At 37.3% G+C, this 27,354-nt stretch overlaps 1 protein-coding gene across 1 annotated transcript in view; it reads left to right on the plus strand.

Moving 5' to 3' along the window:
* CDK14 (cyclin dependent kinase 14) overlaps positions 1-27,354 on the plus strand; it is a 312,752-nt gene that overhangs the window by 129,621 nt on the left and 155,777 nt on the right. The window contains exons 6-7 of the mRNA XM_066317133.1: positions 3,086-3,180; positions 17,518-17,580. Of these exons, the coding sequence (XP_066173230.1) occupies positions 3,086-3,180; positions 17,518-17,580 (158 nt within the window). The remainder of the gene's footprint in view (positions 1-3,085; positions 3,181-17,517; positions 17,581-27,354) is intronic.

Below are 27,354 nucleotides of genomic sequence, written 5' to 3' on the forward strand. Positions count from 1 at the left end.
GCCATCTGTTTATCTTATGTTTCATACAAAAGGTAGAAAGAGTGCCAGTACTTTTGAAGCCACACTGTATAATTTTGTTATTAAAAATACATGTTAAGAATACAGTGAGTGCTAGTACATTGGTCCCACTTTTGTGAGATATTGCAATGCTTTCTCAACAACATTTTAGTCTTTTTATCTTAAAAGAAAAGCAACTCTTTGTGAAATCTGTGGGTAATAATCACTGGATGGAGATGGCCTTCTCTGACAGAATTATTTTGTTCTAGAAGTAACACCAGGCACAGCAGCACCTGACTTCTCACTGAGCTCCAGCAGTAGCAGCTGCATTGGCAGCTTCAAAGCTTGTCTCAAGCTGATGCTGACAGATTCTCTGGACTCTTTTTTATTCTTTTGGATGTGAATTTCTGGGGTTTGTCTTTGAATTAGTGGAGTTCATCCAAAGTTCTATTGCCTTTGAGCAAAAACTTGCCCAAAAGAGGGGATGTATAGGTCATTTGTTCTGAAAAGCTGTTTTTCTGGAAAAAAATCCATATTATGGTTCATATTTCATTTTGTTTTTAAAGTACTCTGTGGGAGAAGAAACAACTTTCCTCTTTCAGACAACCTTTTTTCTCTTTTTAATTCCCCCCTCCTTTTTTATCTTTTTTTTTTTTTAAGAAACAAGAAAGTGTTTTCACAAGACAGGCAATCTTAATGATAAGTCTTGATGGAAGAGCATGTGGGGTAATTCTCTTACTTTCAACACTTACGTTTGTTTTGTCACAAAATTCTCATAAATTGATAGTGTAATTGCTTATTTCTGTAGTGTAAAATTAATGCAATTAAGATGATTTTGCTCTCTGTGCTATATGACCTACTGTATTTCACTTGGACTAATGGAGGAGACAGAAATTTCACCCTGCAGGTGTAGTTCTTGTAATATATGGCAGATGCTGATTACTGAGGCTGTAAAAGGGGAGAATTGGATATTAGAGAAGATAAATAAGAGTGGGGGAAGGGACTGAAGGGGAAAGACAGTATTTGCAAAGACCTCGAGGTAAGCTGCTTTCAGTGTACTGTTTAAGCTTTAATGACCCATATAGAGATTCTAGCAACTAAGTAGTGGCCAACTAGAGGAATTAAAGGTCTCAGGTGATGATCTGAACAGCAAAAGCTGGCAGAGTCATAAATACTATTACAGTTCAACACAGGCTCTGCTAGGAGGAAGGTTTTTTTTTGTTCCCAGTGTCTGTGAATGGATGGTTGTTCAATAAGGTTTGAGCTGTTAAAAACCTGTTACTTCAGGTGAACTCTCCTTAGTGTTTCCCTGGATTTAAAGTTCTTGCTTCTGTTAGAAGGTACCTTTCAAAACAGTTCTTTATCTTTTGTTTGTATCCATACCTTTTTCCATAGCAATTTCTCATCATTGTCTTTTAAAAAACCCCAAACATACCCAAATCTCTCTGAGCTTTAGTTCCGAGAAGTTGTCCAAGTTCTAAGATGAGGATCTCATGAAAATTGCTCACGGCTCTCCCTTTCCGAGAAAGGCCTCTATTTAATTTGTGGAATATTAACAGTTTCTGGACGTGCACTGATCAAATGCTAAAAAATGTTATTTGTATTTACAGTAGCTGTTTTACAGCTCAGTGGCAACAAAATCAGAGCACAGGAAAGACTGCTCTGTGTTGGCTCCCTGAATAGCATGAGCTGGGGAGTGCAGGCCAAAGCAATTTCTTTTGATTTTTTTTTTTTCTCACCTCTTTAGCCATGTAGTAGGGTTGCCTTATTCTTGGTCATAGAGCTTCTTTGCAGGTTTGCAGTCCTGTTTTCATGGTGCTTATGATAATAATCACTTTGAAGCAGGTTTATGATATTTCCCTCTCTGCTGTCTGCCTTCTGCCTAGAGTGAACTTCAGAGTTTGATGCTAAGCATGTTTGTGGAGGAGCACTGATGCAGCCAGATGCCATGTTGCTTTTGTGTTGCTTCCTAGAGTGATTAACTTGTCAGATTGATCTCCCAAAGACCAGTATGAGAGATGATGTGTATTTATCTTAATTCAAAACCACATGACCCATGGAGTTAGCTCAGCCTGATGGAAAACCCTGAATAGGACAGCAAGGGGTAAACAGTGCTGTGGAAGCTCTGTAGTTTCCTTTTGCACAGTAAAGGTCTGAGAACACATTTGGTCTTTCATTTTTTTTTCCTTGACAAAAGTAGGAGGGTGACAGAAGAAAGTTCCACATTATTCAGTTTAGAAATATGCCACTCATTTGCATGTCTTTGTATCTATTATTTACTTGCTAGGGTGACTGATAGTCCTGCTCAGATGTATGCATGAGATGACAAGGCACCGATGACAGAATGACATTGGTAACAACACATGGCTTGTCAGCATATATTGCTAAAATATGCCATGTCTTGTGGAACATTAAATATGTAATATGGAATGAACATTAAATATGTATTAGGTTGTTAAAAAAAATTAGTGAAGGAGATTACCTGAAAGTTCACCAGATAAGTCTTTGTCTTTTCTGGAGACATGAGCTAGTACTATTAAAAAATACAGTGAGAAAATGCCATGTATTTATTCTCATGGACTAATACAAATGATTCATTAAATCTCTGTCATATTTGAGAGAAAGGAGAATTATTGCTTAAAACCCTTTTCTTAGAATAGATGCTGCACTTAATTTAGACAGCAACTCTGTTGTGTTGGATAGGAAAGATTATATTTTGAAAAGACATGCTTGACTTTTATCTGAGACAAAAAAAATACCTTTGCGTGTAGGAGTGCTCTTGTTGTCTGGTTGCTCAGACATGAGTGATTCACTTAGAGGAGGCTGAGTAAAGAAAGCATCTCTTGCTCCAGCTCATTTTGGCCTCAGATTGAGGCTGATTTTGACCAGCAAGGTGAAGAAAATAGCATTGAATGGGAAGGTGTGATCTTCAAAAACTGGATGTGTGGAACTCATAAGCATAGAAGATACTAATGTACAACTATTGGTTGTTAGATTATGAAGCTCATTTAAGTCACTAAAAAAAGAGAGCAAATCAATATAAAATGTCTGGATACTCGTAAGATAATGTGTATGTTTTGCTTTTCAGCTTCTCTTTTGAAAGGATTGAAACATGCAAACATTGTGCTGCTTCATGACATCATTCACACCAAGGAGACCTTGACACTTGTGTTTGAATATGTGGTGAGTAAAGTGACTGTTTGTTCTAGGTATTGTCCAGAGTGTATTGAATTTTATGGAAATGCTCTCTTTATCATCAGTGGTCTGTGAATCAGGCCAAAATAACCCTTTACTTCATTCGGGAGAGTGATGGCTGTAAGAGATTTTGCTTTGTATTGGAGTCAGCTAAAAGTGGAAAGCTGGACTAAACCAGATTCAGAGATGGAGAAATGGCTGATAGGGCTTTTGAAGGATTTTATACTGTTGAGAGACTTTTCAAACTTACTCTGCTTACTAGTTAGGATTGGTTTATTGGATCTTTTTCTTCATTGATGTGATCAGGTAACTTTAAATAGGTGAGAATAATGCTGGGAGGAGCAGGACTGAAATGCTTAACAGGTATATACTCCTTAATAAAAAGCATATATCAAGTTTATTTTTTGTGTGTGTGTGATTCGCTTGTGCAGAGTGTCTTTTTATAAGTGGTGTCAGTAAAACAATGTCTGGTGCATGCAATTTAGAATTTGGGATATTTTTAAATTTTGCCATGACTAATGCTTTTTACTATTAATTAAAACTTCAATTTACATAGTAGGCAGTGTAAGGATCTAATTGTGTTGGGAGTATTACTTTCCAAAGTACTGGCCTTGGCCTCCTAATTAATCTTTTTAGTTTTTCTAAGACAAACATATGGCATTTATGTAGGACTACTTTAGCATTTAGCTGTGGAATTATGCAATGTACTATCATAATTAACCTCCCAGTTTTCACAGATGGGTCCAAGAGCATGTAATTTAAAAGAAACAAATGAGTTTAGATACCGTTAGATTTTTAGTATAATATCAGTTATTGTATTGTAGTCTGTAAGACACTGTGTTTATAAAGTACAGTGATTGCTAGCATTACTCTAAATACATCCCTGCTTAAGACAGGAATTGTTTTGTGTGTTTCTTGGGGGCAGACCTTAATTTTTACATGCTAATGCACACAGCATCACAGAACCTTGTCTGGAGAAGCCATTCACCTTGTGTGTTTACGTAAATGTGCTACACTGTGAGGGTGTGGGTATTTAGCTGCAGCAGCCTGCAGAGCATTTGATACAGTATGTATGTTTTTTTACCTCAGGTATTGGAACAGTAATAAAAACTTAATTAATTTTCTTAAAATCAGTAACTTTTCTGCTCCTGACTTACACACTGAATTAACATAAGAAAAGCCTTGATACTTGATTTTATGTAATGGTCAGTGTACGCTTGCTTATCTTTACATGAATACATTTTGCAGTCTCATTTTTCAGCAGCTGTATTTAGCTGTATTCTTTGGAGCTGGGTGAGAAATTAGATGTACAGAACATGTTTCTCCTTAAAATAGATGGGTTTGTCTATTACACCAATTTCAAATTGCTGGATTTTACATGTTGCGTATTACACTGATGCAAGTTTCTGGATTTTATATCTAGTAAGGTTGTTTAGGCAGGTTGTTTATGACTCTGACTCCCAGCCATGTACAGACACAGATTAAACTTCATGCTTAATGGCACATTCTTCAGGATTCACTTAGCTGTTTTTCAACAAGGGACCAACCCTGCTGGTGCTTGCACCTTTTGGTTCCCATGGTGTTTGGTAGCCATTGAGGCTGTTTGAGAATCTCGTTTAGTCATGGTTTCTAGCAACTGATCCAAGTAATATTTTAGTGTTTAGGTTCGTAGGCAGTCTCCGAAGGAGACTGCTGCTGGGGAAGAAAGGAAGGATACTTTATTCTCTCCAAACAGCCTAAAGACTGTATAATAATGACATTGTAACATGCCCCTGTGCTTTGAGATGACAGAATTTCTTAACAAAAGTCTGTTTTCATTGTTCGGTAATGTAAAGTTGTAGTCTTGATTAAACAGTGAATGCTATCTGATAATGCTCAAGAATGTCCTCATAACCTGAATTGAATTCTTGTGGGTGTGCATGATACAGGTTTTAATTGCATGATTGCAAGGATCTCATTTGTTCCTTTGCTTATAAAGCTTCCATTCAGAGCATAATGAGAATGTGCAGAAGCAAAAATTACAGTTGCTCATTTAAATGTACAAATTTTGGCTGGTTGAGTATGCAATCTAGCTGTATAATTGGTGTTACTGAGCTCTGTATATGTAATGGCTGGTTTTGTTGTTATTTTAACACCTGTACGTGGTTTAGCTCAATCATATGAGTAATTTGCACTGAAAGAAGTCAAAATATTCACGTGATTAAAATTACATGGTGGTGTACATTTTTAAATGACTGAATCCTAACCTAAAAAGGGATTGAATTTTACTTACTTCATAAAGGGATATCATGGAACTGATACACTATTGCCATTGATCACTACTGACCTTTTCAGACATAATAAAAGATGTTTGACTGAGATATCATGAGTAAATTAGGAATGAACAGTTATTGATCTGAGAGTTTGCAGAAAATGAAAACTTTGGGTTGCTAGGTTGGGAAAATAATACTGGTGAAGTGCCTGAGGTTATCAGAGGTGTTTGGTTTCAGCATTGACCCTGAAAGAGTAGAATGAAATTGATTTTCATGTGGCATCTTTCATTGCAAAATGCATTATGGTAATAAGTTAAACGCTGAAAGCAGAATACCCTCTGAAAGGGAACATGTCAGTCATTAAATTCTCTGGGTCCCTCAAATTAGCTTTTTTCCCAATATGTATGTCTGTCAGATGAAAACATGACAGAGTTTTTTGACTTTAAGCTTGGTGGTCTGCAAAGCCAAGAAAAGGCAATCTTTAAAAATTCTGTCTGACAGTTGAAGTTTATATTCTCCATAGAAACATTTTGGTGGTGAATGTGGAGCTGTACATTTATGTGGAAGAAGAGAAAGGGAGCTTGCCCTTTTTGAATGAAAGAACTTAGTCAAAAGTAGTTTAGAATACGGTATCTTGTTACAAAGGCATAGTATCTCTGTGCTCTTTGTTGACTCTTACATCAGCATATTGCAGAGCATGCTTAGAGCTCGGTTTTGTCACTGGATGACTGAGAGCCATTGCTTATTACCTGGGGAGTTTTGAGAATGATCTGCTTGGAATTTCCTCTACAAAACCTGAGTGGCTGATAGTCTTTCATGTATAAATGGTAAAGAAAATTATTTCTGTGTAATTACCTGGGATGTGCTAAGCAACACCTGAAAATGAAATTTTGACACACTTTGCATCTGCTGTCTGAGACTGCAGTGACTTCCCAAAGTAAAAGGTCAGTTCAGCTTTACAGTTCAGTGGAGGTGTGCAACTGTTCACAGAGATTTTGTTCCCTTCCTCACCAGGCTCTGTTTAGGTGTTGGTTCAGGCAGTCTTATGGGGATTGTGGCTTCAGTGCAAGTGTCACTGACATGGCCAGCTTTGCCCAAGGAGGTGGTGAATTTTACAGGTGAGATCTCAGATGTATTGAGAGATGGGTTCACATCTATTTGCTCTAAAATGATCATTAGCTGCTACCATTTGCTGCTTCACTTGTTTATTTAGAAGGAAGATGTCTGAATTTAGAAACATTTAATTGCTGAAATGCAATCCTAAGCAAAACGTATTTGCTACAGGCTTGGTAGAATGATAATGAAGTTTTTAGTATTATGCATAATTATGTAACTATATTAGTATCAATAAATGAACCAGCAGCTCGTCCTATTCCTGGCATGTAAAAGTGAGCTTGTATAGCAATACTTTGCATCATGCTTTCAATATTTATGAACTAGGTTTGCAACAAGAACAGATATTTGTAATTGGAAGGATGAGTAATGAGCAATATTATGTCTGCCTCAACAGTGAAAAAGCTCCAGACTAATCTAATGATGTAATTTAAACCCAAGCATTTTCAATTGCCGTGCCTATTTTATTATTTGTGTATGTTTTTGCTTCTAAAAATTACTTTCAACTAAAGAAGAATGTTTAATTTTCATTGCTTCATTACAGCAGCTAAAATAGGTTGTTATACAATGAGTTACATTGTTATACAATGAGTTTACTTAATAAAGTTCATTAGTTAGTTTTCCCTCCCATCTTCTGTAAGAAAAAAATCGGTGTGGGTTTCTCATTTTATAGCTTATTGGAAATTGACATGTACTCTTTATCAGAATTAAGAATTGCACAGCTGAGATTTTGAATTTGTCTTGGGACAAATTTGTCTTACATAATACTTACAAAGTATAATATAAGAAAATGGGCAAAAATTATTACCTGCAAGGATCAAAAATTTTTCCATTGAAAAATTTCAATATCTTATAACTTTTGATAATTTGGATTGAACATTATTATTGTTTATCCATTTTTATTTATTTTACTAGGGATCACGAGTTGAAACTAAAGGTATGATGGCATTGATTGTGAAAACAAAAAAAAAAGCCACATTTTTTTAGTGGTGAGAGAGCAGGGAAAATCAGTAGTGTCCCAGAGCTGCTTTTGAGCTCTTATCACTTCTGTGATGTGTAACACGTAGGGAGAAACTGGGCACAAGAAGGAAGGAGAAGTCTTCTAATCCTTGACTTAAAATGAAACTTATTTGGGGACTGAACTACATTATTTTGGTGTGAAAGTGAAATGATGGGTGATTTTCTTCCTGTTTGAAATCGAGCTGCCTATCCAGGTACGGTGATCAAGAACTGAAAGGCAGTGAAGCTCTGCAACAAGCCAGGTGCCTCCAGCCACCCTTGCTTAGTGTGAACGTGCTTGTCCTCCCAGGCAGGGAGCTGAGGCACCGAGGGCTCCCAGCATGGGAGCAGCTGAATTTAGGAGTTTCTGTTTACCCTGACCAGAGAAGGAGCTGTTCCCCTGTAGTGTAACCCTGCCTCCTGTTACACGCTTGCCTTAAGCTGCATTGCTTAAATTGCAGTCAAAAAGATGACAGAAGAAGGCTGAGAGTAAACAGAGAGAAAGGAAATCCTGTGCTGTTGAGAAGAGGCAGTAAGGGAATACTGCTCTTGGGAAAGCCTTGTTTTTCAAGTTTTAATGAGCAGATCAGAGGCAGCTGCTGCTGATGTCCAAGTATAGGCTGGAAATGCCTATGTGCCTATGAGGTGGGATTTCAGAAGGAAATTGTTTTGTGCTTTGCTGAGAGGTAAATTTTCTGCCAGATATGGGAAGTGGTAGGAAAGAAGGAATAAATAAAAAATTATACTTAAATTTAAATAGAAATATTCCTGCTAGGCTAAGAAGTTTACGCGTGTCTAGAAAGGGCAGATGTTACTCATGCAATATTTCTGAGCACGTGGTGTAACCCTTGGGGATGGTGCTGTGCACGACCAGGAGTTGGACTTGCTAGTCCTTTTGGCTTCCTTCCAACTCAGCATGTTCTGTGATTCTGTGATCCTATCTTTGCAGGATTTCCAGATGTTGTGTAGACTTCATATGGAGAGCACATGCTGATGAATAGGTGTATTAATAAAATTAATCAAGATTTACAATCTGACAGGCTGGAAGGCTGTGTGTATCTGAATGACCAATTTTTGTAAAATTTACTAATGGTTGGTAAATATTGGTTAGATGTGCTGTGCACCATTTAATAATTACATCTATTATTTATTCTTCTTTTTATTAAATATTAACACTTGCATTCAATGTAAGTACTAAAAAAAAAAAACCCAAAACAATACGCACAACAAAATTAAAGCATAAGAAACACCCAGAGCTGAGCTGATGGATGGAATACTGGAAATCCCATGAGATATTCTACTTTCTGATAGACCCAAATTAGTTTTTCCCTAAATTACAGATCAAAATTCAAGTGTCATTGCAGTCCATTAAAAACCACACACATGTAGTAAAAGGCATGTGCATAGTAGACATGCCAGTGATGACACTCTGCTTAATACAGGTAAGGCCACCATCCTAAAGGGTAAATTTGCACAAACAAGAAAGACATGAATCAACTGGAGACCTGAGGGGGGAAAAGACAAGGATGAGTAAACATCAAGAATAAAGCCTTCTAAGGAAAAGTCAAAGTAAGTAGGGCTCTTAAGAGTTGGGGATAAAAAACGGATGAGACATTTACAACCTCTAAATATATCATAGAGAAAGTCGGTGACCTATTTCTATGTGAATGGTAAAGAGGATAAAAAAAGAAAATCTGAATTACAGTAAGGAAGAGAAAGATTAAACTCAAGGAATGCCCCTTTCATGCTAACAATAATAGAACACATAAGAACCTACTATAAGGGTGATGGTTTGTTCAATACTGTGAGTTTTTAAAGGACAGTTTAGGCAAATAATGAACAGAATTCTGTCATTGAGAGTAGATATGGGTAAAATTATTATTTTTTTTGAAGTCCTTTCTATATGTATCTTTCTGCATCATAATTTTCATTTGCAAAATATGAACCCTTTTAGTCTTTCAGTGAACTTAATATGCTGTTGCTTTTCTGTGTCAGAAATTGAAGAAAAAAATATGAGTTTATTTTACTACTTTAAAAATGTTTACAAAGAGAAATTCTTCTAGTTGTGCACTTTTTGTTTGTTAGTGTGTGTAGGTTTTTTGTTTGGGTTTTTTTAGTAATTATTATTTCTATGTTATAGATTTATGCACACCTCTATCATCACTAGTTCTGGTGGCATCCCACATATTCCTTATATTTTTATTTCTGTCATAAAATGGCATTGCCTAGTTCCTCTTAGGTGAAACCTGACAGTGTCTCAATTTGCACTAGAGACTGTCCAGTATAATTAAACTTTTTTTCTCAGTCTGTCTTTAATAATATACGTTGTAAGTCTTAATTCCTCTTAAAATGTGAAGCTCTGATTTATTCTGTGCAGATTGAAAAATAAGCAAACAAATAAGCAAACAAACACCCAGTCCAGAACTAATTGCCGTAATTCTAAATTTTAGAAAGAGATTTTTCCTTCCTGAACAAGGTATGTAGCTATGTACTGATTTAGTCATACTGATCAAAATACATCTATGCAATCTTTGAAGACAGAAACTTAGGATGAGCAGTTCTGGCAAAATAAAGTAGTAAAAAGTCCCGAAGTCAGAATGAATAAATCAATATTTGCGGGTATTTTTATGTTTATAGTTTTATAATGTAAAAGATAATTAAGAAATGGTGAATAGGAGGAACCAGGAACCAAGCCTGAATAATAAATAGAGCCAGTTCTTGAAAGTTAAAAAGCCCTATTAGTTGTTTGTTTTACTATCTTGAATAAAGATTATCTAATCCATAGAAGCATCATTTTTCTTTTGTGTGCCTTGCAGTCTGAATTGAAGTTTTCCTTATAAAAAATGTTATTAATCTTACAATCATGCATGGACAGTTAGGATTAGGATACATGACAGGAAAATTCACTTAGCCAGTATGAAGAGAAGTCTATGTGGAAGTTTTTAAAGGAAGGCTTTGCACTGGTCCTTTGCTGCCCTGTTTGTTGCCCAGCACACACCACCATACAAAGGGCCCTTGTGCCAGGTGAGCTTGTGTAGATACAACTGGATTTTCCATGCTCAGTACCATGCCAGTATTAATGTGGATACTTGAGTAGTGTGGCTGTATGTGGATTGTCAGCCTCCCTGCCATGTATGAGCTCTGCTTACATGGTCCTGGGGCAAGTTCTCTCACCAGGAGCCTGTGGGTATCTTCCATGTTCTAACAAGAAATGTTTTTGTATCTTCAAATTTTAATTATTTTTATATTTGTTTGTTTGTTTGTACCGTGATCAGTGTTGTGGAAGCTCAGTGACATAACAAATTAGAGAAAAAGTGCACATGCCCAATCTTGTAACGTGTTAGAGCTTGCAAAAATTGTCCCAATTAGGTCTCTAAGCCCATCACAGTTTGCACAAGCCGGGTGCTAGGTTTTGATCGCACAAAACAGGAATTCCTGCTTATTTTTGCAATTCCATTCTTTTCTTCAGATAATCTCACTAAATTAAGTGGGTTTTGTCTCCCTAACCTGATTTACTAAGAACGGAAAGCTGATAGAATTATTAAGGTGGACAGAGAATAGGGAGGAGGATAAACTGGCATCTTTTGAAAACTGTATTTTGTTGAAGATCTCTTAGTTCATTCAGCATTTTTTTTCCTTAGTGGTGTATGTTTCACTTGTCTGTAAGGAACCAGATTATTCTCTGTGAAATGAACAGGGACTTTGTATCCATAAATAAATTTATCTTTTCTAGTAACAGCCAAAAATCAGACAACTGTGTATCCCTTTTTCTCTGTGGGATTTTCAGATATGTTTCTATCTGTATTATGTACTCCCCCAGCATCTAGTCTCCTTTTCTATATAGTATTGTTCGTGTATTTTGAAGTATACTTATCTTTGTTGCCAGTGTGAGAGAAATCCAAGGCACTAAAAACATCTGTTAGCAGAATTGTTTTCATTACGAGCGTCTTGTGGGGCAGATTTTCTTCCTTGAATCCCTAATATAGATCTTTCCCCTGCTGCTCAGCCCAGCTGGTGCTGTTACCTGCTGCTGGTTTGGTGGAAGTTGGTCAGGTATCACCCAGAGATACCTTGTATGGTATTTTTTTGTTAGCATGAGTAACACCATGTCATCTCATAGGGGGAAAAGATTGAATTATAGAAAGTCGCAGAAATACATGAAAATGAGAGTCTGTGACACTTTTGAAGGTACCAGGGACATGAAATAAGTTTAAAGTGTGGCACAGTAATCTGCAGAGTGCTTAGGTTGGAGGATACACACCATTTAAAAGGAATTAACTTTTTTTGTTCTCCTGTCACTTTAAATATTCCTGGTGCCCATCCTTTTATTGGTAAATTATATTATCGGTTTAAGAATTTGTCGGTGACAAAAGGGAGAGTATTTTAGTCAGGAAAGCTGCTAGGGCATAAATAATGTGTGCTCTCGTTTGAGCAGAGAGGAATGGCTCACAACAGCCTCGCTGCCTCAGTGGAGCAGCACAATCTGTCTGCTGCACGACGGCATCGCCGCCAGCCAAATACTCCCGGTTTTGTTTTAATGGGAGGGTTCTTACACATTGCTGGTTTTACATGATGGGAATGGGGTTGGAAGTGCTTCCTGTTCCAGTCACAAGCCCCGGGCTCTCCGTGCATTCCAGCTTCAAAAATGACAGCTGAAACCAATTAGGCAGAATTATGGGATGCCTGAGTCACATGGAGATTTATCAAGACTGAGGAAGAGGAGGGGAAGAGAATGTATTGCATGGGAAGTAGAAGTGACTAATTTAATGAGAAGAGAATGACAGTCACATTATTACTATGGAGGAGGGTGGGCAAAATAGAGATCATTTCATGTCACTAGCCGTGCCTTTGAAAGGAAACGTCCCACCCTTTGTCTGAACACATTTGTGTTTGGTAGCAGAGTCTGAATTCTCAGCAAGATAGCTGAGCAAAACAGTTGATGTTAAAGTGAAGCACAGAGCATATCTGAGGACATTTCTAGCTTGGGGTTTACTCATCTATTCATAATTAGAATTCCTTCAAGAGGAGAAAGGAAGAGTCGTTGACATTTGTCTTTTTATCCCCCCTTTGTTTGCATACTCTCTCTTTTCCAGACCTAGGATGTAATGTATATAAACCTTGCTTCAGCTGTATAAATATCAGACAGAATTCTTTTCCCTTCAGCAGATGCTTTTACACAGTATGCTCACAAACATAAACACATGTGTCTACTTATAAACCAGAGTCTTGCTGAATAAAAATGACCTTCATACAATTATACACTGCCCCAAGTTTGAATCAAAACCCCAATTCATCAATTCATTTCTTCATCTCAGTCTGGAAGACAATATTTCATAAGTAAATCAAACTTTTTGTAGAGTTGTCATGGTAGTTGATGGTATGGGGAAGAATGAGTCTGAGCAAGTGTGCGTTTTCTTTTTTTTTTTTTTTTTTTAATTCTTGTATGACTTTGTTGATTTTTGTTTAGACTATGAGCAGTTATTTTGGAAAAGTAACTTAATCCTTCTCTCCTTTTCAGGTACCTGTAGGAGTTGTGATACTAGCCTCTATTACAGGGAAGAAAGTATTTGCAATTAATTTAAGTTTGGGTCAAAAATGGGCATTGGTTGATGTGCTTCTATATTTAGTTTGGAAACAAGACTAGGTGAACAAGCATTGCTGAGAATGGATTTTCAAACCCCTATCCTAGGAAACACTGTGTAGTCTCTGGTCTGTCTAGAAATGGTTCCAACTAGCCCAGGAAGGGTCATGAGTTTCTTAATGGAGGCCTTGTTACTTGAGATGTGCATTGAGGGAAGGATTTGTGTTTTACTGTACTGAGAGAAGGTAACAAAAAGGCTGGGCAGGGCCTTCCTGAAGGTGTAGTTGTGTGTGCCCGAACCCTGAAGTCAAGGTGCAGCCCTTGACACAGGAGCTGTGATTCTCTGGCACACAGTAGTGAAATACAATTATTTGAAGGCAAAAATGCCAAAGTCTGTCTCAGAGCACCTATATTTACTTTTACTTTCAGCCAAAATTGCCAAAATATCTTGAACCTCTATCTGGAGGACCATTGTTTTAAATATTCGAGGTGTATAGTATGGATTTGGAATTTAGGGGATGGGTAGCCTTTATGCTATGGGTACCATTGGACGATCATTTTGAAAATTGCTACAGATTTGGTCAAGTTATAAGCTTCAGAAAAATCATAAATTGTACTTAAGAGCTACATCTTTGAAGATTCCTCCTCTCTTCTGAAAGACTTTAGTCTGTCACTTCAAATACTGTAGCTATTCATATCTGTTTCTGGCGAAGCCAGTAGTGGGAGGAGAAATAGTGTTGTTCACTGAAAACATAACAGATTTTGCAGAAAACATTGTTTTGTTAGTGAAGTGGGAAAGTGAAGCTCTTGTAATTGGAGGACCAAGATAAAGATGGCCTGGGCAATCTCCTTTTTTCACCCTTGTGGAAGTGCCTGTTGTGCAGCTCTGCAGAGGATTATGTGGTGGACAAATGTGATTGTTGCTGAATTTCTCTTGTTTTCTTTGTGAATGTGGGAACCAGGATGTCTTCTGAGGTTCCTTATTTGAAGTATCATTTCAAGACAAGTTAGGTAATACTGCTGTAGAGAACTGGGTTCCAGCCCTGCTGTATTGTCATCACCAGCTGAAATTGCTGTCATTACAGATTTCTGCTATTCAGCATGAGATTCTCAGTCTCCTTTGCAAAAGCATTACATATTTACATCTGTAACTGAAGCCACTATTGCAGAGTAGGGACAAGGCTCTGAGCCAGGCATGAGAAGGACACAGTGATTTGGTGCGTGATTATGTTTAGATTTATTGTTAATATCTATTTAAATATTACCAATGCATTTTATATACTTTTTAAGGCCAGTGTGCACCAAAGTGAGTAGCAACACATCAGCTTCCCCATCTCTGGAATGAGAGCATCCAGACAGTTCCTTCTGCCAAGTCCACCAGGTGTTCTTATCTCAGGACAAACCATATTGCCCATCAAAGACACCAAAAAGGAAGAGGGTGTGTGTGGGGGCAAAGGATACACCTGAAGACCAGAATATCTTTCATTACCACCACAGTCAGTCAAAACACAGAAGACAAAATAGTGCCAAATACTCTAAAAAGTCAAAACCCAAGAACTGCCCAGATCAGTGAATCTTAGGAATTGGCTTCAAGTCCCTATCTGATAAAAGGAAGTAATGCCTTATGTGTCCTGCATTGCTGTGAAATTATTCTATGTTTGTAAAGCATGTCAATACCATAGCAATAAGCAGCGTAGGAAAACCTGTGAGATTATTTGTGTCTTCAAAATAGTAAAAAAGCCAGACTCTTCAAGCTGTTTGAGAAGAGAAGAAAACCCCCTAACTGTAAAACAGCACCGCTATTTTTTAAATCAAGTATGTCTTTCTGTTCAGTGAGTATGTCTAATCCTAGGAAGGAAAAAAAAAAAAGTGATTACATTAGACCTTTTAGGAGCTATAATATACATTTAATGGAGAAACAAATAAAAGGTTTGATAAGCCTTATTAGTTCTGGACTTTCCTACCTTTTGAGTTCTTCTCTATAGAAACTTGATTTATCTCTGCTTATTGTTTTTGTGTAGCTGTTTTGAGCAGAGGAGTGCTAATTGAATATTTGTACATATAGGTGTGGGTAAACTGGTGGAGTGTAAAGAGCAGGAACTAATGGGATTTTAAGCTTAAACTAAAACATCAAATGTTCTGTCAGCATGGTGTTACTTTGGTGATTTATGTGTGTTGGGGGTTTAACAGGGTGGCTGATAGAGCTGTTACAAGCTAGCTTGAAGCAGAATTGGTCTAGCCAGGTCCATTTGGGATCAGAATGTGTGCATTACTTGGAAATCTCTGGACTGCATTCCCAGTATGCTACTTCGCTGGGAGGTGCCTGACCCTCTGAGACAGTGCAGAATGGACTGTAAAAGGTGTATTGGTTGGTCTGTTTCTTGTCTTTATGCCTTGTTTCAGGATAGTTTTATGTTTTAGTTATATTGCCAATATGTAATTGTATCCTGAATTTTCCTTTAGGGTATATATTTTATTAGATCGGGGTGGTGAGCGCAGCAAAGACTCCAGTCTCAGAGTATGGCAGGCTGTATTTGCAGCCACTCTTCCACCTGGGAAAGCATGTTGTTTTCCACCTTGAAATACGGCAAGAGGAAAAATACTCCATCTGTATAGTACAAATTTCATGGAATACCATTAAAAGACTGCTTTCATCCAGCTTGCTCTTGTGTTTTCTTTTCTCATGCTTTCCTGAAACTTGCATTCGTGTTGTCTCTTCAATGTCAGTTGCGCACACAAGCACTGGAGCAGACACTTTGGCTGCCAAAAGGGAAAACAGGTTTAGAAAGAGCTGTCTCTGCAGCACTGTCAGTTTCCCTGGCTGTTCTAATGTTTAATTCAATGTGCATTCAGTCCCTACCTTGGAAAAGGGGAGCAGCTGATGCCGCCTTTGCTTTGCTGCCACCTTCTTTTTTTCAAGTGGGGAGCAATGTTCTCTAACATTTTAAGTTGCTTCCACTGTTCTTACCATAACGTTAGTTACTTTTATGAGGACTCTTAGTTTTATAAAAGCAAAATATTTGAACAGAAAATACATTCAGTTTCTCTTCCCTATCTGAATGAAGGTTTGGTACATATTCCTCTGTGTCTCTTGTGTGTGTGTAGAGAAAAAAACAAGTGCCAAAAGTCTGCAGTTGAAACATAATTGACTCTGTAAGGTTTCTGGGATTCTGAGAATTTTTATGAAGGATAGTTGTGGCTAGAACAAATTTTGTGTCTTGGGTGTGAACTCTCTATGTATCTGCATTACACTGCAAAAGAAAGCTAAAGAATGCCTCCTGGTTTGGGAAATGTTGCTGTGCGGAAGGCAACTTTCATCCAAAACTCTCACTTTGAAAACTGCCTGTATTTAGTTGGGCTGTTGTGTATGTGAGGTAGGTATTGCCAAACAGCTTTTCAAGGAATGTTGGATGATTTTTGCCAGATGTGTTCAGAAACCAGATGTGGAAGACAGAGTCTGAGTATTTCCTGGTTAATCAAGTGGATATTTTTTCTGTTTTTATTCTGAACATAATTCCAGAAGCTGAGTTGTGCAAGCACATTAGAGAAGCAACATGCCACTTGACTGAAACCATGCTGCTGCAGTGTAGAAATGCAAGAGAATAATTCAGAGAAAAGTGTTTCCATAATAAAAGCTATAAATATTTATTCATTAAAAATAACACTAATCTATACATTGCAAGCCCCCCCCCTTTTTTTTTTTTTTTTTTTTTTTTTTTTTTTTTTTTTTTTTTTTTTTTTTTTTTTTTCCCTGAAGAGATTTCATGCTATGTTTGCAGGAAATGTAGGTAACTGTGAAGTGAAAACTTAGGTTTGAATTTTCCATGAAGTTCTTTTCTAAAGCCTGTATTTAATGGCTGTACATGTCCATAGTATGTGCTTTTTGAGCTGGAAAGTACCACCCAGAACTCTGATATGTAATGCCATTCAGCTTTATTTCCTAAACCTTTAACCCATCTTAATCTAGAATTGCTATAAAATTGTATTTAAAGGGCAATGTTATAATGTGAACAATGGGAGTTGAATATAAGGTTTCTCCCTTTAGGTTCCTCCTCTTCTATCAGGATATTATCTTTGTGGTGTTGATGGTGATACTGTCCTTACAAGTTTTAGAATGGTATTGAAATTCAGGTAATTAATCTACCAAATGCAGGGTGTTAGAAAAAAAATATTAATTTGCATTTGTTGAATATTCATATCAGTCATCAAGGCTGTTAAATAAAATGAGTGTAAAGGTACAAATGTATGTTTGCACTTGTGTGGCTAAAAACAAAAAAAATCTTATTTTCCATTTGTTATGTCCACTCCTAAGTAGAGGGGTATTTATTGCTGCAGTCATATGGGTATTAATATAGTTTTCTCCATCTGACTTTCTTTTAGCACACTGATTTATGTCAGTACATGGACAAACACCCTGGAGGGCTTCATCCAGAGAATGTGAAGGTAAGAGTCAAAAAGAGCACACATTCAAGGCAAATGCAGTAGCAGTTACTTTGCAAAAAAATGTCATGTCAGTTTTTTCATAGAAACTGATTGCTAGCTAAAGGGAAAATGCCTGGCATACGAACTGTATTTTTAAATATTTGTTTTCTTTGAAAATAATTGCAAATTCAAGTACTTGAGCATTCCTGCAATAGAATTTCTGAGGTTTGTAAACTCAGAAGCCAAAAATACATTAACGAATGCTGTTAAGAGCGTTGGTAATCCCTCCCCTCCGTTCAAACATTTGCTCTTAAGGCAGTACTGCCCTAAAACCCCAAGGTAAATATGCTTTAGGCTGTCAGTGCTAGATCTACAGTTAGGTGAATTAGTGTGGGTTCATTGAGTTTGAGGAAACTGTAATTAATTGTATTAGCTGAATGTACCGGGTTTTATATGAACATATAAAATCTCCCCTAATCGTTTTGCTCACTTTCTTGGATGAGAGCAGCATTTTCATAGCTGATATCACTTTGGAATATTTCTTTTCCTTCTAAGGTAGATCATCTGAGAATCATCACACAGGAAGGAGAGAGTTTATTAGCAGGATTTAATGGAAAGATAGATGAGTAGAGACTTGATCCAGGTACTATTTGGGAAGTCAGCCAAATAATATTAGCATCAAATGGAAGCCAACCAGACATGCAGAATGTGTTGTGTGTGTATAGATCACTCAGATGATATTTGTTACAACTGTCTTGCATTTGAACATCAGTCCTATTGTTCTACTTTGGAAGTGTTTAAGTCGTCACTTGTCATACTGGGAACTTTATTCCAGGATGTAACTTACTGAAATGTAGAAGTTCATGAAAACTCTCTTTTCTGGAAAAGCCAGAAGGCCTGTTTGGTTTAAAACAAAGGAAATTATTTTAAAAAGAGGAAGTATTTTTTCTTCTGCAATAGCTGATCATTGTTGCACATCATGTAGCTTCATTAATTTTCTGTGTTCTTTGAATGAAAAATAGCATCTACAACAGTAATTCTTATCTAAATTTGTAAGTAGTATCTACAACATATGAATTTAGATAAGAATTACTGTTAAAAAAAAAAGCCAAGGAAAATTCCTCCTTACTGCATGTATTTGGGAAAAAAAAACCCCAAAACCAACATACAGACACCCTGAGTGTGGCACTGAAGGGGGTGAGGTAGGACCTACTTTTCGACCTCTGAAACTTTTGAGCTTTCTTTCCTGTTCAGTTTCCTAAGCAGAGTTTCAGGTGTTGAATGTGCTTGTTGAAACAAGGGAATTGTGTTTAATTTCCCTGTCTGGATACTTTTATGTTCATTTCTCTGAGGTTTGGGATAAATGAAGACTGGCTATTAAGATTCTTTGTGCTGCTTGAGATTTGAAAGTCTTACTCCAAGGCTGCAGTGCTGTGTAGCTCAAGGTCTGATATGCAGTAGTTGTAGCTGTAATTTTTCCCCACTAAAAAAGATAATAATTCACATAATTTTACTTTCATCACACCAGGGTCCAGTGAGCTCATCTTTGAGGAGGATGGATATGGACAGATAGTTTGCCTTGCTAGTATGTCACTCCTCTAAATCCTGAGACACTTGTCTTTTAAAACAAGCCTCAGAGAGAAATGCAGCAGCAGCATCTCCCTTTCAGATATTTTTGCATGTATTTCTATGGCTATCAGTACTGTCTAACAGTGCTCAGCTACACCTTTGAAGCTTATAGACACATTAGAAATATTTATTTGAGTAGCTATGTGCAGAATCCTGATGTACTGCTGGTTCACGTTTTTTGAATTTCCAATGGATTATTAATAAAAGTGGGGGTGGCAGGGGGGAGAAAAGAAAAAGAATTTGGAAGTTGGAGCAGATGAAACTTCAATCAGCAGACAAAACATGAGCAATCCCATTGAAAATTAACTTTTTTTTTCTCTTAAATAATGTTGATGAAAATCAGTTTTATGTATTTAGTACCCTCTCTTGCCAGGCTAAGGCTAACAACAAAGGCTAGCCTTAATCATGCAGTAATTGCTAAAACCAAGCATGATGATTTGAGGTCCTACCATTATAATGAATGAATCAGTCTGTTTGGGATTTTCAATGCCTGGTCTCAAAGCTAAATTTAAAATTGCCCAAGAGAGTGATTTCTTCAGTTGGGAGGACAGAAACCCAGTCACATATGCTAAAACTTCCCAGACCTTCACCAGCATGCCAAAGTAAAAGCTTGTGCTGCTCTTTTGTTTCAGAGGAAGTAAGATAGTTATTTCATAACCATTTAATTCTAATGCTTTGTTGTGCTGTTCTCAGTTTGTTGACTTACACAATTGGAGATCTGAGACTTTGCCACCTTGTTTTGGTTTTAGCTTCTGGACAAAGTTGTCTGTTTGGATCCACAGCTATTCCTAAGGGTTAAACTGAGCTATATTAATAAGCCTCTCCCTGCCAGCCCTTGTTTTCCAGAGGTTCTCCAGTAATTTCACTTTTAGTCAGACTATTGGACACTGTTGGTTCAGAATCAGCGGTTATGTGATCCCTAAATCCATTTTAAAAGCTTCCAGTTGAGCAATTATATTCCAGTAGCAATAAATTAGTCTTGGCTCTCTGGGGCTAACCTGTGGATTAAGCCATTGATGCTCTCCCAGCATGACAAAAGACCCCCTGCCTTTTAATTTTGTACTTGAGGAAAGTATTGCCTATTGATGGATATTCCTTTCTGGCTTGTTGCCAGTTATTATAAACACAAACCCACATAATCAGACATCTTTCTTTTTCCAAAAAATATGTACAGTAGTTCCTGTTAAACAGTATTTTATAGGAAGACAGATGCAAAGCCATTATTTACTTACATCTTGGCTTCTACAGGATATCTTCAGCTTAATTATATTTCTGAATTTGCTCTGTATTTGGAAGCTAAAGACAATGCTTGTTCCCTCAGGCTTACTTTTAAATGAAGACTAATAAATAGAATAAAAATCTAAATTACTTTGACGGACACACATATTGTTGTCCCCTCAGGTATTGTGTTAGACACTGCCTTTCTTTGTGGTTTTAAATAGGCTATTTGCTGTCACTTAACTATTTTAAATAAAGACTAAGCAGGATATTATAAGTATGTGGAAGTATAAAGAAGAATGTCTCAGCTGGCAGTTGTAGAAGTCCAGGGACAGTATGCTTAGGCAAATAAAACAAGATTGCTTCCCAAAGCATTTGGTTTAGCATTTTTATTGGTATGTATGTATTGACACACAATGACTTCAGGATTTTGAAATTCATGGGTGGACGCACAAGTCCTACAAATAACACCAGGCATAAACCCTTCAAGGAGTTTGTGTGTGACACTGAGATGTTGTTTTAAAAATGCCAGTCCCTGGTAATGTTAAACCAGTTATTCTGATGACATAAACACGGTTAGGTACCTGAAACGTCTTCATTAGCTTGAAGGGAAATTGGCATAAAGCAGTTGTTCCAGTCCCTATATTCTGCAAACTCCGTCAGCTCCAAATATACAATTATTTATGTCTTTGGTAGCTAACAAACTTGCATGTCTACCATTTCTTTGTACCTATATATTCATATACTGTGTACAGTGTTAGAGATGTTGAGGAAAAAGGTAATCAGTTAATAAGTCCATGTGCAGTAGGCATGGCCTCATCTTCTCTTGTCTGGTTTAAAAGACGTCTTTCTCAGTTTTCCCACAACTGAAGGCAAGCAATAAGTCTTCAATACATGGCCCCACATATAATCATATTTCTGCTGGAAGCTACTGCTTCAGCCTTGTCCATGACAGGAAATAGGAATTGATTTATGTGTGTATCATGTGGTGCTTGCTGAGCTGCAAAATGTGCTATTGCAAACTGAGGTACAAGATTTGCTCCTGACTCTCCCTGTGCTGTTCCTCCTGTCCCAGACTACTGAAATCTGTATCCCTGGCTTTCTTTCTTACAGATGTTGCAGCCTTTAGAGATAGCCCATGCTCAATTGGAACATCAGGATTGCTTCCTACAGCAGAAACTCTTAATGGGTCAGAGCAGCTAGCTTGACCCAACCAGTAATTTTTTTTTTTTTTTTTTTGTTATGATCTTCATTCTGCTTTATGTCCCTTTCTGTCTGGTACAGGGCTATCTCCACCAGTCTTTTGTCTTCCCTTCTTGGTTCTCCTGAGCCTTTGTTTGCAGATGTCCATAAATGGTTCTGATTTTGTAAATTCATAATTTAAGTATCTCTTTATTTGTACATTTCAGCATGTCCTGTAAAAATGTAACTGTTCTTAGCTTCTTCTAAGTCTTTGAAATATCACCTTTATTTTAACTATGTCTTTTACTCCGTATTATAACATTCTCAGTAATGTACATAAATTCATCTTTATGCCTTGATGCATTTATTTTATAGTTGAGTTTGTTTACTGTAACTCCTATTACAGGTAGAATAAGTGGATCAAAGGCTTGCATCTGTCATGCCTGCATTGCTTGTTTGCAGCCCTGCCTTAAAAATAAATCTATTAATGAAAGCTGATTTGCTTCTTAATTAGTGATGCTGCCTTGAGATAGCTGAGGTCTTTTGAGAAAAGCACCATGAATTTTTTCTCTCTGCCTTTTTTCTTCTATTTGCAGTGTTAGAGGTAATATCGATTTGTGTGAGCATCTGACTGAAAAAAATCATCTTTGGCAGTATAAAAAGACACTTGCCTCCGACCCACTGTTCCTTAATCCGTGCAACACCAGCCTGAATGACAATGGGTTGTCAACCAGACAAAAACTGTCCCTGTCTCTTAATCGCTCTCAAAATCTTTTACTTCAGGCGACTTGGAAGCCTCCTGTAGTCTGCTGTGACCAGAGGGGGAAGGAACTTCCAGTTTGTTCTTATTCCATCTAATTTTGCTGCACTGATTTGTTCTTCTCCCTGGGCACCTTTTCTCTTCCTGGGGCCAAAAAGTGTTAAGAAGAAATAGACAAATCCTCTGGTTGAGCTTTGCATGCAGGCAACAAGAATATTCAGCCTTCTCCCAGGAGCCTACAAGATATCAGACCCATCTCAATTTTGAGTCTTCCATTCTCCTAGGAAGCAGGGCACAGCAGTCTTCTGTGCATAATGGATATATATTTTTGAAGCAAAACCTCAACTAAGCTCTACCCCCACCAGAACCTTTTAAAATGTATATTATCACTGCAATACTGAGTCAGGGTGTATGGGAAAATGTGGATTGGGATTTGGGCACTAGGGCAGCCCAATAATCTCTGTAAAGATATGCTTATGTTTCAGAAAAAAAAATGTCTTAAAACTTAAAAAAATGTTTTAAAAGGAATGTAATAGATAGTAATTTGTGACATGTAATGGGATGCTGCATCATTTTTCTGTGTTAAATGCTCAAGAAGAGGTCAGTCAACTCTATAGCGACTACACAGTTAAAAAAACCCAGATATGATAAAAATATTGAATTTATTAAACTAAGGGTTTAATGGTGGTCTCCATAACATTGGATTGAAAATGTTGAAATACACTGATTGTTATATGATATTAACTGCAATCTCTGGAACTTAGTAATTTATGGTATTCATGTGTTCCATGCTGCACTGCAACACTGTGAACATTGTCTTTAACTAGTAGATGCAGTTTTTAGTCTTCAATCTGTTTTTGTTAGATGAGTAATTTTGGCATTTAATGACTAATGTGAAAATTAATAATCTGAGTCAAAGCCATAGGGTAGTTGTCATCTGATGTCTTCTGTAAGCATTAATATTTATCACTGAACTGATTACAGCTTTAGGATGGTCTGAAGCACAAAGCGTAGGGAAGCATTCAGAACATGCAAGGATTAGGCAGCTCCTGTGTCATATCCATATGAGGTTTACTGCACTTAAGTGAAGCTGCTTGAACTTGGCAGTAGCAGAGCATTTCAGACTGGCTCTTGCTAAGCAGTAGCTACATTTATTAATAGTACAATTCAAACCCATGTACTTGATTGAAAAGCATAACATCTGAAAAGTAGGATAAAAATGCTTTAGGTTTTAGGTTGCAGTTGTGTTAACAACGCTTGTTAACTTCCCTCTCTTGTTGCTGTTTTCTTTCCATTGTGTGATTGTATCAACATCTGTGACATGGACAGGAGGTTTGTGTTCTGCCTTTTCTGTGGGGAGACATATGTTGGATTACGTGGCAAGTTCTGCACCCCCATGTGACAAAGACGTGTTACATGGTGTAGGGGAAGCTGTGGTGTGTGAGCACCTGTGTGTAGCGGTGTCTGACCAGGAGGTTGGGTGCCATAGACGTAGGTGCACAGGAAGTGGGCAGTTAACCTGTGGTAGTAGATCCAGCTATGATGAATTTTCATGTCACTGACTCATTGGGGTTTGAAGAAAACAGTCTTTGACTTAGAGGTGAAAACCTGCTGTGGTGGTCCTTTTAAATTTATCCGTTGTTACTGGAAGCAAATCTAAACTAATGTCATGCTTTTGAAATCTCTCTCCTACTCACTAAAATTGGTCATGCTGCTGATGTGAAGTTGAATTAAAAGTGTATTTCAGCAGATATGTTAAGTAAGGAGTGATGCTGTTTAATGTGGTTGAGAAGGTGCTATTTTTCATTCCTCGTTCAGTGAACAAGCAGGTGTGCAGCAGACAGAATAATGTTATGCCTAATTAAGGTCGTCTTTTACACATGGCATTGAGAATTGATTATTTAAATTAGACTTTTTAGTTATCAGACATTAAATATGGCATCAGCATTTCACTCTACTTCATGTCAGTCTTGTCACTTAATGGTTTGATAATATGCACAACTGTGAACAGTTAATGAAGAATCTTCATTAGCATGTTAAAATTCATGCTAGAAGAATGTCACTTTCATAAGTGCACTTGTAATTTATTGTCTGTATGATCTTCATGATTCTTCATATGGCAAGAAAACATGTATATTGTAGGGAGAGCACTTCAAAATTTTTAAATTCAGTGAGGCAACAATTGCCACTGACCTACTTCAGCATGGAAGTGAGTTGATGAAAGGTAAAAAAGCAGATTCAATTAAACTAAATTTATTTTTACTTTTGCCATTCAGAAGAAATAACCTGAGTCTTCCACTTACTGAACATTAGCAGATGACTGTAACTGATCATAAGGGAGTGTCTTTATACTCAGTTAATTAAGCACACCTTCCTCATTGCAAATGACTGTAGTAGTACCCAGAGGGGACAAAAAATGATTAAAAGAGCATCAAAGAGAATTGAAGTTAGCAAATTAACACATTCCAATCTCTTTCCTTTGCAGTTCTCCTGGAAATAAGTGGAAAAATTTGTATATATACATTTTTTAAGTGATGATGCAATGCACATTTCCAGTGGCTGTGTATTTCCAGTATCACATGTATTTCTGTGTGACATTGCCTTGGTAAGACTCTCGTGTAAGGAATGCAGGAGCAAGTTAGAAGCCTTTATAAATGCATTTTGGAGTGGATTGTTTTAAAACGCTTTTGGAGAGAACTCAGTTGATTCCAGGAAAGACAGATAGGACAAACCTTTAGTGAGATAAATCTTATTATGAGCCTGAAGATTCTGCAGATTCAAATAGCTAATAATTTTTTTAATCAGATTTTCCTTATTTGTGGGGATGCAAGTTTGTCTCAAGTCAACACTTTGTTCCTGCAACTTTGTCTGACAATTTTAGCAGCAGAGTCTACAAAGCTTTGACCTAAAAAGTGCAGTATTTCCCCAGGTCACAGAGAAGTGAAAAGTTGGATTATATCTCATGGTTATTATCCTGGTTGAGAAGAGGGAAATGAATAGCAAACCAAGAGTGATAAAAAAGATTGTGCTTGACAAGCTATTGACATGGCAGCAAAAGTCACAGAGGGACATTTCTCATTGCTTCTATGATAGTACATATTACCAGGTAGTTTACTCTAATGTTAATGTCTTGAAACAAGTAGTTTTAAAACTCTTGAACAGTCAAATGAACCCAAATGGAACTGAGTAATGTGTTTGGTTGTGTTTATTTCCAAGGCTGTGAGATGGCACTGTAGTGATTTATTACCTCCTTTTACCTTTTTAAATAGCCAGTAATTTACAGAAGCCTGCACTGTCCTCTGGATGATAGGGAGAACTTCACTAGTTGCTAGGAGGAGATGGGACGTCTTAAGTTTCTTTCTTTTACTGGTATTTTTAGATTTGATGGCCTATTAAGACTAAATATGATTTGATTGATGCTGAATACACCCTTGGGAATTCAGATGCTTTTGTGATATTCAGACAGTGTGCTTTGATACACAGAGCAAGCAAGAGCATTTGTGTAATCAGTGATGGGTGATAATAAATCTTGTGTGGTGTTGTGTATTATTTTTCAAAAGTAACTATACTAATAGAGCAGTATGAGCTTGCTGAAGGAAAGACACATTAATTCAGGCTTACTTTCAGCTTTCTTCTGAAATAATTCTAACTCCTGGTCCAGATTATCTCAGTCTTTTTTGCAGTCTTTTGCTGCCAAGAGAGCAGAACCAACAGTTTCGTGCATTTTCTGTAAGCTAAAAAGTTCTTTGTAGCTTTCTAGTTCTGTGTAGCTTTCTACTTCTGTATCCAGGGCCAGATACCTATATTCTATAGGAATATCCTCTATTCCCTCAATACAACATGAATTAAGAGAGTTCAAATAAAGAAAATAATTTGGAAATCCCTCTTTGCCATCACGGAAAGACTTAAAAAAGGCCCCCACAAGCATCATTATTATTCTGTCCTCTTGACAAGCATCCTTTCTGTCAGGGATCCTCAGTGCCTCAGCAGAGTCTGTGAGGAAATGGCACATTTTCTGGAGAATCTCCCTAGGCATGTTGTGACTTTCTGCTTTTCACTTACCCCAGTATCCTTTGCCAGAAACTCTCTACCATCTCTGGTAATGGCGGGCAACTGTATGGAGTTACCTGAGTACTTTACACAGATTACTTGTACATGAGTGTTCCCCTTTGTCGTTAGGCTGGAAAGAGCTTTCTGATCCTCAGTCAGACAGTGTTAGCTGCTCCCAGTCCCAGCCTTTAGATGTGTTTTGCATGGCCTGTGTCACTGTATGACTTACAAGCTTGTGCAGAGGCCAAGAGACAGTAAAGCATTCTGCAGCACATGGGCCACCAGGCAGCCATTGGATGCCTGCATTTGAGGCTCCAGGTTGTACACTCACCTAGACTCATTAAAACACCAGGAGAGCTGAGCTGTTCATCCAGATAGCTACAAGTCTCTCAGAAAATATATTTTAAAACTACTACAGGCATTTGGTCAAAAGCTGCATATAGCTCAAGTTACTATCCAGGCATTACACTTGAAGGACTATGTAGGTGCTAACCTACCACTTTGTGGAGCTGAGGGCTTTCTCTTGCAAGTTTTAAGAACTGCTAATGTTCTTTTAATATCACAGTCCATAAACCCTGAATTAGCTTTGACCTGCATGCATTTTTCTCGCTGACAATGAAAAAGTCTTCATTAAAATATGTTGCTCATTAAAGTGAGAGCTGCTCAACAGTCAGGGGAAAAAAGGTATTTTTTAATGGCTGTAATAAATAGGCAAGACTTGATGCCACAAGTGTTAGGTTTTTTGTCTGAACATAAAGTGTTGAACTTCCTAATGTTAATCTTTACTGAAAACCTGACATCTAGGGACAAATCCCTGTCCTGTTTTCTGTCTTTTTCAACTCTCACCACAATGACCTTTGTCATTTTGTGAGCCTAATTTTATTACCAAAACCTTTGTTCTTACTAATAACCTGTACACAAATGATGTCTTAGTGAATGATGTCTTAGTTTGTTTA

Source organism: Sylvia atricapilla, chromosome 1, assembly GCF_009819655.1.
Source record: "Sylvia atricapilla isolate bSylAtr1 chromosome 1, bSylAtr1.pri, whole genome shotgun sequence".
Classification (NCBI taxonomy): domain Eukaryota; kingdom Metazoa; phylum Chordata; class Aves; order Passeriformes; family Sylviidae; genus Sylvia; species Sylvia atricapilla.